The sequence below is a fragment of the Mobula hypostoma genome, chromosome 24, assembly GCF_963921235.1.
Source record: "Mobula hypostoma chromosome 24, sMobHyp1.1, whole genome shotgun sequence".
Lineage (NCBI taxonomy): Eukaryota > Metazoa > Chordata > Chondrichthyes > Myliobatiformes > Myliobatidae > Mobula > Mobula hypostoma.
In genome coordinates, this window is record NC_086120.1 from 50,558,868 (window position 1) to 50,576,403 (window position 17,536).

The 17,536-nt window shown below is 40.5% G+C and overlaps 1 protein-coding gene across 2 annotated transcripts in view; it reads left to right on the top strand.

Annotated features, from left to right (window-relative positions):
- Positions 1–14,764, top strand: part of LOC134337597 (A disintegrin and metalloproteinase with thrombospondin motifs 6-like) — a 214,649-nt gene extending 199,885 nt beyond the window's left edge. For both annotated transcript variants that reach the window (XM_063032752.1, XM_063032753.1), the window contains exons 22-25: positions 4,120–4,324; positions 8,820–8,996; positions 12,170–12,326; positions 13,963–14,764. In XM_063032752.1, the coding sequence (XP_062888822.1) occupies positions 4,120–4,324; positions 8,820–8,996; positions 12,170–12,326; positions 13,963–14,072 (649 nt within the window). In that variant the 3' untranslated portion in view covers positions 14,073–14,764. The remainder of the gene's footprint in view (positions 1–4,119; positions 4,325–8,819; positions 8,997–12,169; positions 12,327–13,962) is intronic.
- Positions 14,765–17,536: the final 2,772 nt, after the last annotated feature.

The following is a 17,536-nucleotide window of genomic DNA, read 5'->3' on the forward strand; positions in this document are numbered from 1 at the left end:
GCAAGGACATGGCAGACCAATTGAATAATTACTTTGGTTCTGTCTTCACTAAGGAGGACATAAATAATCTTCCGGAAATAGTAGGGGACAGAGGGTCCCGTGAGATTGAGGAACTGAGGGAAATACATGTTAGTAGGGAAGTGGTGTTAGGTAAATTGAAGGGATTAAAGGCAGATAAATCCCCATGATGGTCTGCATCCCAGAGTGCTTAAGGAAGTAGCCCAAGAAATAGTGGATGCGTTAGTGATAATTTTTCAAAACTCTTTAGATTCTGGACTTGTTCCTGAGGATTGGAGGGTGGCTAATGTAACCCCACTTTATAAAAAAGGAGGGAGAGAGAAACCAGGGAATTATAGACCGGATAGCCTTACATCGGTGGTGGGGAAACTGCTAGAGTCAGTTATCAAAGATGTGATAACAGCACATTTGGAAAGCGGTGAAATCATCGGACCAAGTCAGCATGGATTTGTGAAAGGAAAATCATGTCTGACGAATCTCATAGAATTTTTTGAGGATGTAACTAGTAGAGTGGATAGGGGAGAACCAGTGGATGTGGTATATTTGAATTTTCAAAAGGCTTTTGACAAGGTCCCATACAGGAGATTAGTGTGCAAACTTAAAGCACACAGTATTGGGGGTAAGGTATTGATGTGGATAGAGAATTGGTTGGCAGACAGGAAGCAAAGAGTGGGAATAAATGGAACCTTTTCAGAATGGCAGGCAGTGACTAGTGGGGTACCGCAAGGCTCAGTGCTGGGACCCCAGTTGTTTACAATATATATTAATGACTTGGATGAGGGAATTAAATGCAGCATCTCCAAGTTTGCGGATGACACGAAGCTGGGCGGCAGTGTTAGCTGTGAGGAGGATGCTAAGAGGATGCAGGGTGACTTGGATAGGTTAGGTGAGTGGGCAAATTCATGGCAGATGCAATTTAATGGGGATAAATGTGAAGTTATCCACTTTAGTGGCAAAAACAGGAAAATAGATTATTATCTGAACGGTGGCCGATTAGGAAAAGGGGAGGTGCAACGAGACCTGGGTGTCATTATACACCAGTCATTGAAAGTGGGCATGCAGGTACAGCAGGTGGTGAAAAAGGCGAATGGTATGCTGGCATTTATAGCAAGAGGATTCGAGTACAGGAGCAGGGAGGTACTACTGCAGTTGTACAAGGCCTTGGTGAGACCACACCTGGAGTATTGTGTGCAGTTTTGGTCCCCTAATCTGAGGAAAGACATCCTTGCCATAGAGGGAGTACAAAGAAGGTTCACCAGATTGATTCCTGGGATGGCAGGACTTTCATATGAAGAAAGACTGGATGAACTGGGCTTATACTCGTTGGAATTTAGAAGATTGAGGGGGGATCTAATTGAAACGTATAAAATCCTAAAGGGATTGGACAGGCTAGATGCAGGAAGGTTGTTCCCGATGTTGGGGAAGTCCAGAACAAGGGGTCACAGTTTGAGGATAAAGGGGAAGCCTTTTAGGACTGAGATTAGGAAAAACTTCTTCACACAGAGAGTGGTGAATCTGTGGAATTCTCTGCCACAGGAAACAGTTGAGGCCAGTTCATTGGCTATATTTAAGAGGGAGTTAGATATGGCCCCTTGTGGCTAGGGGGATCAGGGGGTATGGAGGGAAGGCTGGTGGAGGGTTCTGAGCTGGATGATCAGCCATGATCATACTGAATGGCGGTGCAGGCTCGAAGGGCCGAAGGGCCTACTCCTGCACCTATTTTCTATGTTTCTATGTTTATGTTTCTATCTACTTTTTGAGCAGAAACCAAGCCACTGAATAGTTAAGATTAATCCCTGGTATACACAGTTCCCCAGACCAACGTTTACATGTTCTACTTGGTCTGAAGTTAGAGATATTATTTTGGTGTATAGATGAAACCAATGGTTGCACTTTGATGAAAGGTCCAAATATAGAAGGTGTTGCAGCAATCAAGTTTCTTGTAATTACAAGAAAAACACTCGTTACTTTTGTTAGACTGCACACCGTCAGGTCCTGACCATTGGAAGGTGATCTTGGGCTGAAGGCGTTTGTGCTTAGAATGTTTTATTCTGCTCTGTGAGGCAAGGTGGACCAGGAGTGTTTCAATGGGCTTCGAAGTGCAATTGAAGCCAGTCTTCCTCTGAAACAGCAAATAATTTATTGGAGGAACTCAGCGGGTCGAGCAGCATCTGTGGAAGGAAATGGACAGTTGACATTTTGGGTTGAGACCCTTCATCTAGACCAGGGGTTCCTAACCTTTTTTTTATGCCATAGACCAATATCATTAAGCAAGGGATCCATAGACTCCACATTGAGAAAACCCTGATTTAGACTAAAATGAAGGGTCTCAACCCGAAACATCAACTGTCCGTTTCCCTCACAGATGCTGCCTGGCCCATTGAGTTCCTCCAGCATTTTGTTCATTCCTCTGAGCTCTCCCTATTCAGGTTCCTTATGCCCACACTGAGAATCTTCCAAATTCATCCTTCATTATTTATGTATTTATAGGATGTGGGTGTCACCAGCAAGAATTGTATTCATCAAACATCCTGAATTGTCTTTGGGGACGTGGCAGTGATTTCTTTGATTCAGTTACTGCTGTTTTACAAACAGATTAAGACTGGATTATGACTCAGTACCATTCCTATTGTCTCATTCACTGCCTCTCCCAGCATTTCTTTCCTGTTGCCACTATAGGCTGTTTTTTTTTCCCTTATTCATGCTGGTAGCTGTCCAGTAACAAAAGATCTGACTTGTATGTTGAAATTTCCTGGGTGTCTCACTATTATGGAGAAAGATTTCAGTGTTGCCCGCCTGTGCCATTCCTGCTCTTAGTGTTGGATTCTGATGTTTTTTATGTAAGGTTCTTCTGGAAGTCAGGAAAGAGGCACAAAACTTGTTGCTTCAGGATTGTTTTATTAAATGTTAATAGAACAAAGAAAGTTGATATTGGACAGTGATAGAGGTCTAGTAAATGAAGAGAAGGAGAGGCAAAAGATAGTGCCGCTGCATGGTCAGTGTTTTTTATACCCATAGAAAAGAAAGATTCCATTCAAATTTGTAAGTGAGTCAGCCGATCAGGAAGCCCCTATTCAAATAATGCAGTACCAGAGAAGCTTCCAGAGCTTTCTAGATTCATACAAATGTAACCATTAGGGGGCACACTGAACAACTGTATATACATACCCTGGCTACTAGGAAGCATACAAAACAGTTACATGTATATAAGTAATTATATAAAACACAAGCAGATAATTAATTATTAAGTTGCAAAGAAAATGACAATTAAACAGTCTGATCTAAGAATTAAACAGTCTGATCCAACATTGGTTAAAGTCATGTCTTAAATTTTCACTAGTTATTAACATTCTCCAGAGGTGTCTGGCTGCCCAAAAACCAAATGTTGCAGAAGCAGAAATATAGACTGGCTAATCCCACACATCTACCTTTACTCCATCCTCCCAGCACCATAACAAGGATAGAGTTCCCCTTGTCCTTACCTACCATTCTGAGCCTCCATATGCAATGCACCATTCTTTGTAACTTCCTCCATCTACAGTGAGACCCTACCACCAAGTCTTAGACCTCACCTAGAATGCACAAGTTATGGCTTCACATTTAGCCACTGAAAGCAATGCTTCTATAAAAATCATTGCCTCAGACTCCATTCTCAGCTGCATCCTGTATTCTGTTCCTGAAATTTAGATCCAGTGATTTAAATGGAACTGAATTTCAGCAGTGAAGTAGAATGTACAGCCAGTACTTCATAATGTGCTGTGCTCTGCCAACTGCCAATAGATTCCCAGACAGAGAATATTATTTATGCCAACCAATCATTCATTGAAGCCAGATAACAGCAGTGTCAGACGATGAAAAAAACCTGTGATTTGTTTGAAAGCAAAATACTGAAGAAAGTGGTGTAAATTTTCAGCTGGTCAGATAGCATCTATGTCAAGTTTTCATAAGAATTTATATGTTTCAATCAAAGGTCATTGACCTGAAACTCTTTGCCCACAGATGCTGCCTGACCTGTTAAGCATTCAGAACAATTTTCCATTTTTAGTCACTTGTCAGGATGTATGGATCAATAACAAAATAATTTGTTTCACACTTTTCCAGCTGGATTGTAGGTGACTGGTCTGAGTGTAGTAGGTCCTGCAATGGTGGACTTCGTACTCGAGATGTCATGTGCATCCAAAAAGTCAGTGCCTCTGAGGAAAAAGTACTGGATGATAGTTACTGTACAAAAGAACGCCCCACAATAAAGGAAAGTTGCAATAACCACACCTGTCCACCTGAATGGGTTCCTCTCGATTGGTCTGAGGTAATGTGTGCTTTATTCTAATTGAATGTTAAGTATCCAAATAGAAGTATATTTGTGAAGTTAATGAAATACTCAGGTGAAGCACAATGGTATTTAATTGAAAATCAAGGGAAGTAATTTTAGAATAAAAGTCCCAAACATCAGAAGTGATGGAACTGTGATGCGATCTCAACAATTTGAAGTGTAAAGCATGTTTTCTGCTTCATTCCCTGCCCCACAATGTGCACATGATCTGTTTGCTGTATTGAGAAATCATCTTGAAGATATTTTGGGTTGATCGCACTCATAAATGATATTTGACTCCACAAGTCAGCAGTCTGAGATTGGGTTGAATTGCCTGAATGGCTATAAAGCATTTAGAACATAGAGCATACAGCACAGAAGAGGCCCATGATATTGTTCCCACTTTTTAACCTACTCCAAGATTATTCCAACTCTTCACTCTCACGTAGCTCTCCATTTTACTTTCATCCATGTACCTACACGTGCACATTTCACTAAATCTAGCTGCAAGAGCAGACAGGGTTTTGAAGAAGGCTTTTAGCATGCTCACCTTCATTAGTCTTGGGCATCGAGTTTAGGGGTAGGGACATTATGTTCATATTAACAAGTTGTTAGGTGCATCGCATTTGTGAGTATTGTGTATGGTTTTGGTCACTCTGTCACAGAAAAGACATCGTCAAGCTGCAGAGAGCGCGGAAGACATCTTGATTCCCTGGAGCACAGGAGAATGAGGGGGTAACCTCATAGTGTTTATAAAATCAGGAAGGGTGTGGATAACACGAGGAATTCTGCAGATGCTGAAAATTCAAGCAACACACATCAAAGTTGCTAGTGAACGCAGCAGGCCAGGCAGCATCTCTAGGAAGAGGTACAATCGACGTTTTGGGCCGAGACCCTTCGTCAGGACTAACTGAAGGAAGAGCTAGTAAGAGATTTGAAAGTGGGAGGGGGAGGGGGAGATCCAAAATGACAGGAGAAGACAGGAGGGGGAGGGATGGAGCCAAGAGCTGGACAGGTGATTGGCAAAAGGGATACGAGAGGATCATAGGACAGGAGGCCCAGGGAGAAGGAAAAGGGGGAGGGGTGAAAAACCGAGAGGATGGGCAAGGGGTATAGTGAGAGGGACAGAGGGAGAAAAAGGAGAGTGAGAGAGAGAATGTGTGTATATAAATAAATAACGGATGGGGTACGAGGGGGAGGTGGGGCATTAGCGGAAGTTAGAGAAGTCAATGTTCATGCCATCAGGTTGGAGGCTACCCAGACGGAATATAAGGTGTCGTTCCTCCAATCTGAGTGTGGCTTCATCTTTACAGTAGAGGAGGCCGTGGATAGACATATCAGAATGGGAATAGGATGTGGAATTAAAATGTGTGGCCACTGGGATAAAGTGGATAGGTCATTGTCTTTTCCCCAGGTTCGAGGAGTCCAAAACTAAAGGGCACTGATAGAAGATAAAGGGAAGGGATTTAAAAGAGATCTGAGAAATAAATCTTTCCATTGAGGATAGTGAGTACCTGGAATGAGGTACCAGAGGAAGTGGTTGAAATGGGTGCAACTGGAACATTTAAGAGGTATTTGGATAGGTACATAGAAGGGAGAGGCTTGGAGAGCTATGGACCAAACGCAGGAAACTGGGACTACCAGGGAGGATGCTGTGGTCAGCATGGGCTTTATGCCTCAAACTCCCTGCTCTTTCCTTAGCTGCTCAAATACATTTCATAGATCCCTTGTAATATTTCTTCAGGAAATATCATCCACCCTTTTTCTGACCACTTGCCAATTTCCCACTTATTCTGCAGTTCCTTCCACTTCTATTTCCATAAAAGGAACTTGAGTAAACTATTTCACCCCTAAAACCTATTTCCAATTCAAACTGAATTGTTTCTGCCCCATTTTTCATTACAAATTTTGCTGTATTTTGGTCACTTCAGTCAAATTTATGAATTTGTGGAGTTGTAGATTTGTACAAGATATTGGTGACATTGCATTTGGAAGACCATGTTCAGCTTCAGTCACCTTGCTACAGAAAAGATGTCATTGAGCTGGAAAGACTGCAGAGGAGATTTATGAGGATATTGCCAGGACTAGATGGAGTCAGTGGAGAGAGGTTGAGCAGGTTGGAGCTTTTCTCATTGTTGCCTAAGAGAATGGAATGATCATATAGAGGTTTATGAAACTTGAGGGGCATAGAGAGTGTCAGTGCAAACAGTCTTTTTATTCAGAGTTTGGAAATCAGGAACTAGAGGGCATAGGTTTAAGGAGAGATGGGAAAGATTTAGACCATAAGACCATAATTTAATAGGAACTTGATGGACAACCTTTTCATCCAGAGGGCGGTCTGTATATGGAATGAACTGCCAGAGGAAGTGGTTGAGGCAGATACATTAGCAATATTTAAATGGCACTTGGATATGAACATAGTTAGGAAAGCTTTGTAGGGTTTCCCAACCTTTTTTCTGCCACAGACTCTATCATTAACCGAGGGGTCCATGGACCCAAGGTTGGGAATCCCTGGTTTAGAGAAATACGGACCAAACACAGGCAAGTGAGACTATTATAGATAGGAATCTTGGTCAGCATGGACAGTTGGACCAAAGGACCTCTTTCCATGCTGTAGGACTCTCTGACATTCTCCTTTCATCTTCTGAATTCTGGTATTTAGGTGGATTTATTCTCAAGTTGCAATCAAAAAGTGTCGAAATTAATTTCTCTCCAGTTATAATATTGCTGATCACCCTTTTACTTGAAACAATGGTGCTTTGCTACAGACAGACCCAAAAAAATTCAGCAAAACAATCTAATTGCCCCCTATAGGCCTCCGCTGGTCAGGGTTATCCGTGGATGTTTCATCCTAACTGTCTAGATACACAAGCCAGGTCAGTATAAATGGCGAGCAAGAAAAAAAGAAATAATGATAATTGTAAGTAAACAATAAACATTGAGAACATGAGATGAAGAGTCTTTGAAAGTGAGTTCATAGGCTGTGGGAATAGTTTAGTGGGGGTGTGAGCCCAAAGTTATCCCCACTGGTTCAAGGACCTGATGGTTGAGAGGTAAGAACTTCCTGAACCTGGTGGTGTGGGTCCTGAGGCTCCTGCACCTTATTCCTGATGGCAGCAGTGAGAAGAGAGTATGGCATGGATGGTGGGGATCCTTGATGATGGATGCTGCTTACCTACAATAGCACTCCATGTAGATGAGCTCAGTGGTGGAGAGGGCTTTACCCGTGATGGACTGGACCATATTTACTACTTTTTGTGGGATTTTCCATTCAAAGGTGTTGGTGTTTCCATACCGGGCCATGATGCAACCAGTCAATATATTTTCCACTGCACATTTATAGAAGTTTGTCAAACTTTTTGATGACATGCTGAATCTTTGCAAACATGCTGGACCCAAGATGGATTCTCTGAAATAATAGCACTGGGGAATCTAAAGTTCCTGATCCTCTACACCCAACATAAGTCACTGTCTAGAGCACGCCATTTCCGCTTACCCAAAACTTGGGATATTTTTATCACCTTGCATAAAATTGACTTTTTCTTCTAATTGTATTATTTCTTTCAAAAATAGTGTATAATTTATGTTTAATTTGTTCTTGTGAATGCTGCTGGTCTAATACTATGTACCTGGGATGTTACTGAAAATAAGTTTTTCATTGCATTTTTGCATATAAAAGTAAGTACAATCTTCTATGTGGTGTGCAGAGGCAATGTCATCAACACGGGTGATACCAACAGGCTCAATTAACCGATTAGAAAAGCTGGCTCTGTTATAGGAGTCAAACTGGACACACTGGAGGCTGTGGTAGAACAAAGGATCCTCTGGAAAAGCCTGGCAATTCTGGACAATGTTTCTCACCCTCTGCATGCCACCTTGGCTGATAGACTGAGAACATTGCACTGCTCCAAAGAGCACTATATGAGGTCATTCTTATCCTCGGCCACTAGCTTCTACAATGAGTCAACCTATAGCTGGGGAAGTGATGACCCCCTCCTGTTAGACTATTATTAACCTTTGTTTACCAGAGCTCTGTTTAAGTTGTTTACCACATCCTGCTATTGTGGACTTCCTGTGCAATACTGCCATCACTTCTTATCTGAGTACTGTGAATGTGCATCCCTTGCATATAATATTACGGTAGTTCTTGCACTACCATCTTATCAGTGTGAAATTGGATATCTTGTAAATCTTGTACATCATTTTAAAGGTAACTTTATTTTTATTCTTTCTTACTTCTAATATTTGTATATCAGTGCACTTGTAATGCTACTGTGACTCTGTAATTTCCTTTGGGATCAATAAAGTATCTATCTAAACTGGACTTCGATTTTAAAGTTATAAGAGCATTCATGAAGCAAATAAATGTGTCCAAAACAGTGCAGTGAAATAATAAGATACTTTTCTCTTGATAATTGCATCCAACAAACAGAAAAAATATGCAAATGTGCAGCATGTTTTTAAATGTTCATGTCTTTTTCTTTTTTAACAGTGTACACCAAGCTGTGGAATAGGTTTCCGCCACCGCATTGTACTTTGTAAAAGCAGTGATTTCACTGTGACGTATCCAGCTTCACGTTGCCCTGTGCACGCCAAACCTCCCATCCGAATGCGGTGTACTCTACAGCGCTGTCCACCACCTCGCTGGGTAGCAGGCGAATGGAGCCCGGTAATCAGTACAGTGATGTGTGCTTGTTGTATCTCCCAGAGAAGTGTGATAGGACCAGTTATAAATTAGATAAACATTCAAACTTTCAGTAGATCAGATATCAATTAAAAATAGCAATGGAGACAAAAAGTATTGAGATTACGTGGGTGCTGTCATGGGAAATCATATGTACTTCAAATTTAGTTTTCATTATATTTTTACATCCCTTAGTTTTCTTAATTTTTCCCATTTGTTTGCAACATCTTAGTTCATGTTACAGCTTTTATAAGTTGTTTCTTTTGGCTGTCCAGGTGAATTTCTCTTAATGTGAGCTTTGATTTGCGTGTCAAATTAAATGTTGTGTTCTAATTCATATTAATGTTTAAATAACCACGCAAGAAGAGATAAATATATATTCAGTTTGAAAAATCTACTCAACAAGACATCATCTTGAGATTATATTATAACGTGTTGTCCATGTTAGCATTCCTTTCCAGGAATTCTAGTTAATCAAGAATTTCAGTACGAAAACCTGTCACACACAAAGTCCTGTTCTCCAGTTACATTATGGACCAATTATTTAGTTCCTTGTTGCATGTGCATGACGTTCAAGATGACTAAAAACTGCTGCCTTATTGATCCCTCTTTCCAGGCCCATATAAGGCTGTTAGAAATCCATTCTGAATCCTGCCCCAATGCTCTTGATCATCAACCCAAAGATGTGTGGCCATTTAACTCAGTGATTCAGGAGACTTAAACTACCCGACCCAGTGGCAGTGTTCTGAAGAGTCCATGGTCTCGCCAGATGAGTTGTGGCAAATTTTTAAATTTTACATTTTTGAAAAATATTGAAGAGCGAAGAGGTCAAAGAGCCCTTTCCCAGCCAGTCTGTGTGTTCTCATCTGTAGCCTTCCCCCTGCCTGAACTGCATTATCTGAGCAACCTCTCTAGAAATTAGTTTTTAAAATATCAAACAGTTCCAACTACTATGATCAATTGGACCCCACACCGTTCTGGGTGCACAATCTACCCACTGTCTCCTCACAGCATTATCAGCTCAAGCTCGGCTCATTCACCTCTCGATATAGAATTGTAGAAATGATCTGTTTTGTCAAAGCAATAACTAAATTTAATATCAAACTAAAAAAATCAAACTGATTAATATTTATCAATAGTTAAGGTTGATATTTAATTAATATCAAACTAAAGATTATTCCATTTACATAAATAATGTTAATAAATTATGAATTATGAAATTAATGAAACCACAAACAGAAACCAAGCGTAGAAACCAGGCTAAGCTTTGATGGTGCAACTTCTTGTAACTTTAGCTTTGTAGGTTGAGGTATTAAGCTAAGGTTATTTATACTCACTCATTTTAAAAACGGGTAATTCTCATGTGATATTCAACAGTTAACCAATCTCACCAAGAATATAAAATGTAATTCATCTTTGTTATAGAGTGTGCCTCACTGCACTCTGTATTAATTTGTAGTACATTATATAACCACCAATTGGACACTTCCTGACTGCTTACATCCACGTATATGAGGCTACTGAACAATATAGCAGGAAACATGGACAGCCTTAGAAGAAAGGCCAAAAATTAAGAAGAAATTTTTAGATGCAAAGTCAACATGAGTTGGGGAGAAACTTCAATTAGCATATACTGAAGCTAATGAGGAAGTGAAGAGACTTGTAAGAAAGGGTAGGAAAGTCTACATGGAAGACTTTGCAGAGGAGGCCGAAACAGCAGCCAATCAAGGTGATCAAAGAAATATATACAAGTTTCAGATTTGGGATGTGGAAGGTTCCAGGCCAGATCCAGTGTTCCTGTGAGAGATAAGAATGATCTGCTTTCGCCAACTGTGAAAGGGCGGATGCTAGATCGATAGAATATTTCGGAGAATTACTGAATAGACCACCACCAAATGAAGAACCTAATATACAAGAGGGAGCAGGGGACCTCGACATCAACGCAGATCCACCCAAGAAAGAAGAGATTGGTTCTGTGATTAAATTATTAAAGAATAGCAGAGCTCCAGGACATGACAATTTGAACGCCAAACTGTTCAAAGCTGAACCAAAATTTGCTGCAGCCATCCTGCAACCACTGTTTACTATAATATGGGAATGAGGACACGTATCCAAGGACTGGCAAAGGAAGTTATTGTTAGAATCCCAAAGAAAGGAGCACTAAGTGATTGCAACAACTGGGATAGCATCACATTTTTGTCAGTGTCCAGCAAGATTCTTGCCAAAGTTGTTGTCCAACTGATTACAGTTGCTGTTACTATGTGCTTGAGGAAAGAGCAAGCTGGCTTCAGGAGAAATAGAGGCCGTGTCTACCAGATCTTCATTCAGCAGGATGGTGGACCAAAGATGACATCCAATGCAGACTCAGCAAATCTAGTAACGTCTTCAGATCAATGAGGAATATATGGGGATCAAAGTGTCAACCAAGATGAAGCTGTACCAGACCTATGTTCTGTCACACTCTTGTACAGGTCAGAATGCTGACACATGACAAAGAACAACCTTGCCAATCTATCATCATTCCACACCATGAGTCTCCGTATATTCTGCCCAAGGAAGATCTCCAACCATACCCTACTCCTTCAGTGTCACCAAGAGGACATGGCCATAATCATCATGAGGAAACATTGGCAATGGATAGAGCACATGATGAGAAGAGAGACCAACACCATCATCAAGACAGCATTTGACCCCTGAAGGACAGGGGAAATATGGGAGACCAAAGACAACTTGGTGCCACACTGTAGGACCCTGAACCATACTTGGGGCACAATAGAGAAGATCGCCAAGGACAGGCAGAGATGGAGCTGCCCAGCAGCATAATGGGCAGTAACTACTAACTATGAACAATACACACAAAATGCTTTAGGAACTCAGCAATCAGACAGCAGCTGGGGAGAGAAATAAACAGTCAACGCTTCCCGCTGAGACCCTTCATCAGGACTGGAAAGGAAGGGGGAAGGGAAGGAGGACAAGCTAGAAAGTGATAGATGAAGCCAGGTGGGTGGGGGAGTGGAGGTGATCAGTGGAAACGGCAAAGGGCTGGAGAAGAAAGGATCTGATAGGAGAGGAAAGTGGACCTTGGGAGAAAAGGAAGGAGGAGGGGCATCCTTTTCCCAACTTGCTTGGGTTAATATCTGTATCTTGTCTCTCCTCAGTGTTCTGTTCAATGTGGTCTGGGCCAGCAGATGAGGACAGTTCAGTGCTTGACATACATTGGTCAGCCATCCATGGAATGTCCAGAGTCCTTTAAACCCACAGCCATGCAGCAGTGTGAGAGCAGATGTGAAGCTCTTCCGACTGAGAATCCAGAAGGTATAACTCTACATCTTTAATTCTGTTTCCTGGTTAGAATCTATCATTATAATGATAATACTGGAAAATCTAAGCTAAATGTTCTGCAGAATGCAGTAAAGATTATAAGTAGCTTCCCTGCAATATCAATAGAAAATACGGTGAATGCTCATCAGGCCAGGTTATTTGTAGAAGGAGGACAGAGCTAATGGGGCATATTATGCCAGAGACCTACTGTTGAGAATATCTACTCTTACCTGGGCTGGATATGGAGGGCCTATCTCAGTAGCTTTCTGCATCCTCCTCAGCTGCTGAGATCCAAATAAAGCTTAGTGCCTGCATAAGTGGTGCCAAAGCTCAACATTCTACCAAAGCTGACATTGAATTTCATGTCAAACTAAAAACTGGTATTTAGAAACATTTAAAATTTTAAACAAATAATTATGATGTAAATCATTAAAATTATGAATTCTTAAATATATTTTCAAAGCATTTTATGAAAAGCAAAAAGTGTGTGTGTATAAATACACACACACGCATGCATGCACAGACAAATACGTTTAAAACAATTAAATTAAATTAGAAAGACACTTTCTGCAAATATGGCTGCTATAAATCTCACTGATTGCCATGCATTCATACATGTCTCAGCTGGAGTTCCCTGCTACCTTTATCTAGTTTTAATTTATTTATTTATTTTGCTTAAGTTTCTATTCACATGACAGTTTGGTTTGTTAACTAAATATTTTAAGTATAAAAGTTAGTTGCAACACACACAAAATGCTGGAGGAAATTAGCAAGTCAGACAGCATTTATGTAGGAAAATAAACAATGACGATTCAACCCAGTCCTGGTGAAGGGTCACGGCACAAAAAATCAACTGTTTATTCCCCTCCTGGATGAGGTTGTAAAATGGATTCTACATCAGCTTTACGGAGAAAGGCAGAAAGTAGTAGCAGTTTGTTGCCTCTGACTGGAGGCCTGTGACTATTGGTGTGCCACAGAGATCAGTGCTGGGTCTATTGTAGTTTGTCATCTATATCAACATTGATTGAAGAAGTTGAAATGTTATGTTGAAGTATATAAGACGTTGCTGAGGCCTAAGCTGGAGTATTGTGTGCAGTTCTGGTTACTCACCTACGGGAGTGATATCAATAAGATTGAAAGAGTGCAGAGAAAATTTACAAAGATGTCACTGAGTTATAGAGAAAGGTTGAGTAGGTTAGGTAGTTATTCCCTAAATTGTAGGAGAATGAAGGGAGATTTGATAGAGATATACAACATGAAGTGTGGTATAGACAGGGTAAATGCAAGCAGGCTTTTTACCACTGAGGTTCCCAAAAGGCATAATTTCACACTTGTCAAGATTAAATTCCATTTGTCAATGCTCCCCCCAACTTTCTAAATGCTGAACCTTAGAGAGCTTTCTTTACTATCCATAACATCAGCCCTGCCAGTATCTTAATACATGGTTCAAACAATGGTATGGATTACCAAGTTTGCCAGCTGTTGCACAATGTCAAGTTTATATAAATGAGCCACTCATGTTCTGTATGAAAGAGAACGGTAGAGTAATAATATAATCTTTGCTGTGTTTCTTTTCAATCAAACTAACTGTTGTCACCAAGTTTGATCACAATTTACTTTCCTCCTACAGAATGCAAGGATGTGAATAAAGTGGCCTACTGCCCACTGGTGCTAAAGTTTAAATTCTGTGTTAGGCCATACTTCAGACAAATGTGTTGTAAAACTTGCCAAGGACATTGATCTTCATGAAGAGATTCATCAGAAGAAAGTGTTTTTCAGAGCAGTGTGGACCAAATCATGACACTTTCTATTCATTAAAAAGAAGATTGAAAAATAAAGTTAGCCAGCTAATGATGTGAACAAAGAAACTTCACTTGCATCATCGTAAGTCTGATCTATAACAATCATCTCATAGGTTTGTCATTCAACAAGCCGCTGTCACCAGGATGTATTCACATTGCTAGACTTATAGACTCTATCATTCCAGCCTTCATTGTCAAATGTTGCCTTCATACAGCATAACTGTAGATTAACGCACAGGCGACAAGCTATGCTAGTGCCCACTTCCTTTGTGACTTCTTGGGCTTTTCCATCATCCGAACAAGAGCTGACTGCTCAAAGAAATCTTGCCCCAGTATACGGTTGACAGCATACCTATATAATGAAAGTGCTGCTTAGCTATTAACTTGTTCACAAAGAAAAACTTTATCAAATTTTGTAAGTGTTTCAATAATGGACTTTGTGAAGGGTATAAATTACCTCCATTCGTTATCCATAGTTGTGTTATTTACTGCAAAGATTTGCCAACAGCTACAGCATTATAAACCCCCCCCCCCCCACAGCCCCCCACTCCCCCGTGAGCCTTGGGTGCTGACCGTTTGCTTTCTGTAGTCTTTATGTTTTCTGGTGTTTTCACTAGGGAATTAAGCTAACTTCTTCAGTACTGAACTGTTTAATCGAGACAGTGGTCATTTTTATTCTGGGTTGCACTGCTGAAACAGTCATTAATAAAACATCTAATTGAACGAGCACAATGTAAACCAATAGTAATAGACTGCAAAAAAATGACTGTGAAATCCAAGCTGCTCACCAATTGTTCAGTTTTTTAGTTCAGATTGCTATATATTTATGGAATCTTAAAATACTGTTGACAAATTATGAAGTCTCAAATGGTTATATCTGGTGTTATACTGACTGGACAGATACATTGTCACATGAGCAACTTTGCAGCTAGCCAGGTGCTGTAGTGAAATCTCTAATCTTAGCCATTGTTGCCTCTGTAACAGTTTAGTCAACATTGAGATTAAAATGGAAGTAGTTTAAAGTCAATTTAGTGCTTTCCTTAGGAGTGATTCTCAAATTATTGTAACTTGCAGACTTGCCTATCCATTTTTATACAAGTTGCCAACTACTTTACCATAATGTGTAAATTCCTAATACGCTATGGAGAAGAAAATGTGCTTTTCCTACCTTGTGTATGCTTGCAGACCCAATGAAACATGGTTGACTCTGTTGCCGACAGAGATGGTCCAGCAGGTCAGCTAGTTCCATCAGGAAGCACTAGCACAATAGGAACACCTTCATCACAAGCAGTTCAGGAAGGTGCCACACCGTCACCGTAAAGAGAACAGCGGAGAACAGGTAGTAACTGCCTGGGCAGCAATGCCTATTGTTTACAAAACTATAGGAGCTAATCAGTAAAAATTGTGATTCTCTATTAGTCAATATCACAGATTTTATTGCATAACTGAAGTTATGCTTCAGTTGGTCTGAACAAAAAAATCATAGCCTTGGGCAGGTGGGTAAAATGAGTTAATTGGTAACGTGAATGAGGTATTCAACCGATCTCTGGAATTATAACACTAATATTAGCATTTACACTCAGTGGCCACTTTATTAGGCACACCTGTATACTTGCTCATTAATGCAAGTATCTAATCAGACAATCATGTGGCAACAACTCAAAGCATAAAAACATGCAGCCATGAGGTTCGGTTGCTGTTCAAACCAGCCAACAGTATGGGGAGGAATGTGATATAGGTGACTTTGACCATGGAATGATTTTTGGTGCTGACAGGCTGGTTTGAATATCTCAGAAATTGCTAATGTCTTGCACAACGATCTCCAGAGTTTACAGAGAATGGTGTGAAAAACAAAAATGCATCTGGCGAGCGGCAGTTCTGTGGGCGAAAATGCCTTATTAATGAGCGAGTTCAGAGGAGAATGACCAGACTGGTTCAAGGTGACTGTAACTCAGATAACCACGTGTTATAGCAGTGGTATGCAGAAGAGCTTCTCTGAATGCGCAACACATTAACCGTGAAGTGGATGAGCAGCAGCAGCAGAAGATCATGAACATACACTCAGTAGCCATTTATTAAATACAGGAGGTACGCAATAAAATGACCACTGAGTGTGTACTGATAATCAGAATCAGGTTTATTATCACTGACATATGTTGTAAAATGTGTTGTTTTACGGCAGTAGTATAATGCAGTGAATAAAAATTAAGATTACCTTTAGTTACAACAAAATAAAAGATATATTTTATATTATAAAATATAATATGATAGATATATTTGTCATATATTTCTATCAGATGATAGAAAAACGAAGGGTTATGTAAAAAAGAAGGGATAGATTTTTCATGGAGCCACTTTAAAGGTTGGCACAACATAGAAGGCCGAAGGGCCTGTACTGTTCTATGTTCCATATAAGTAGGTCTAAAAGGAGAGCAAAATTGTGAGATAGTGTTTGTGGGTTCAAAAACCATTCAGAAACCTGATGGTGGAAGGGATATAGCTATTCCTAAAATATTAAGTGAGCATCTTCAGGCTCCTGTACCTCTTTCCTGATGACCTGATGGTAGTAATGAGAAGAGGGCATGACCTGGATGGTGAGGGCCCTTAATGATGAATGCCACCTTCTTATGGCATTGCCTTATGAAGCTGTCCTCAATGACAGGGAGGCTAGTGTCCACGATGGAGCTGATAATCTCTACTCCTTGTCAAAACAGATTCAACTCTTGTTGTGCACTATGGTTACAATCTTCATTCCAGAATGCTTTGCTGAAATAACCAAGGGTGTAAGAAACATAAAGACTGGGCTCCTGCGCCTGATTCCACCTTTCTGTTGTAGATCTAGAAATTTCAGATACCAGCCACCCACAAGCTTTTTCAAGTTCTCAATACTGTGAAGGGTTGGGAGCCATCAATCTCTGTCATTCCACTTCCCAACAGAATCACTTTGTTCTGCCCACTTCTCCCCACTTTTTTTGCTGCTGTGTCTTATTGTCTAATTTCTTTAGCCATAATGGTGAATCTTGGTTCCTGCAATACATCCTGGCGATGGTACAGGGATCCAGCGACAGGGTGTTGACAGTAGCGGCTGATCAAGCACATTGCTTTGACCCAATATTATCGAGGATCCTGTGTGTTCTCATAGCTCTGGTCTCCCTAACAATGGAAGGATATATTAATGGTAAAGAGTACAACAAAGGTTCACCAGGTTGAATCTTGAGATGGGGTCAAGAGTGCTCTATGACTAAGCAGACTAGCTGTTCACTCCCTGGAGTTTGAAGAATTCAAAGTGGTCTTATTAAAGCATACAACATCCTTACAAGGTTCAGAAGGCCAGATTTAACTCTGACTTTCCCTCGGACAGAGATTCTAGGACCAGGGATCACAATCTTAGAATATGAGGGC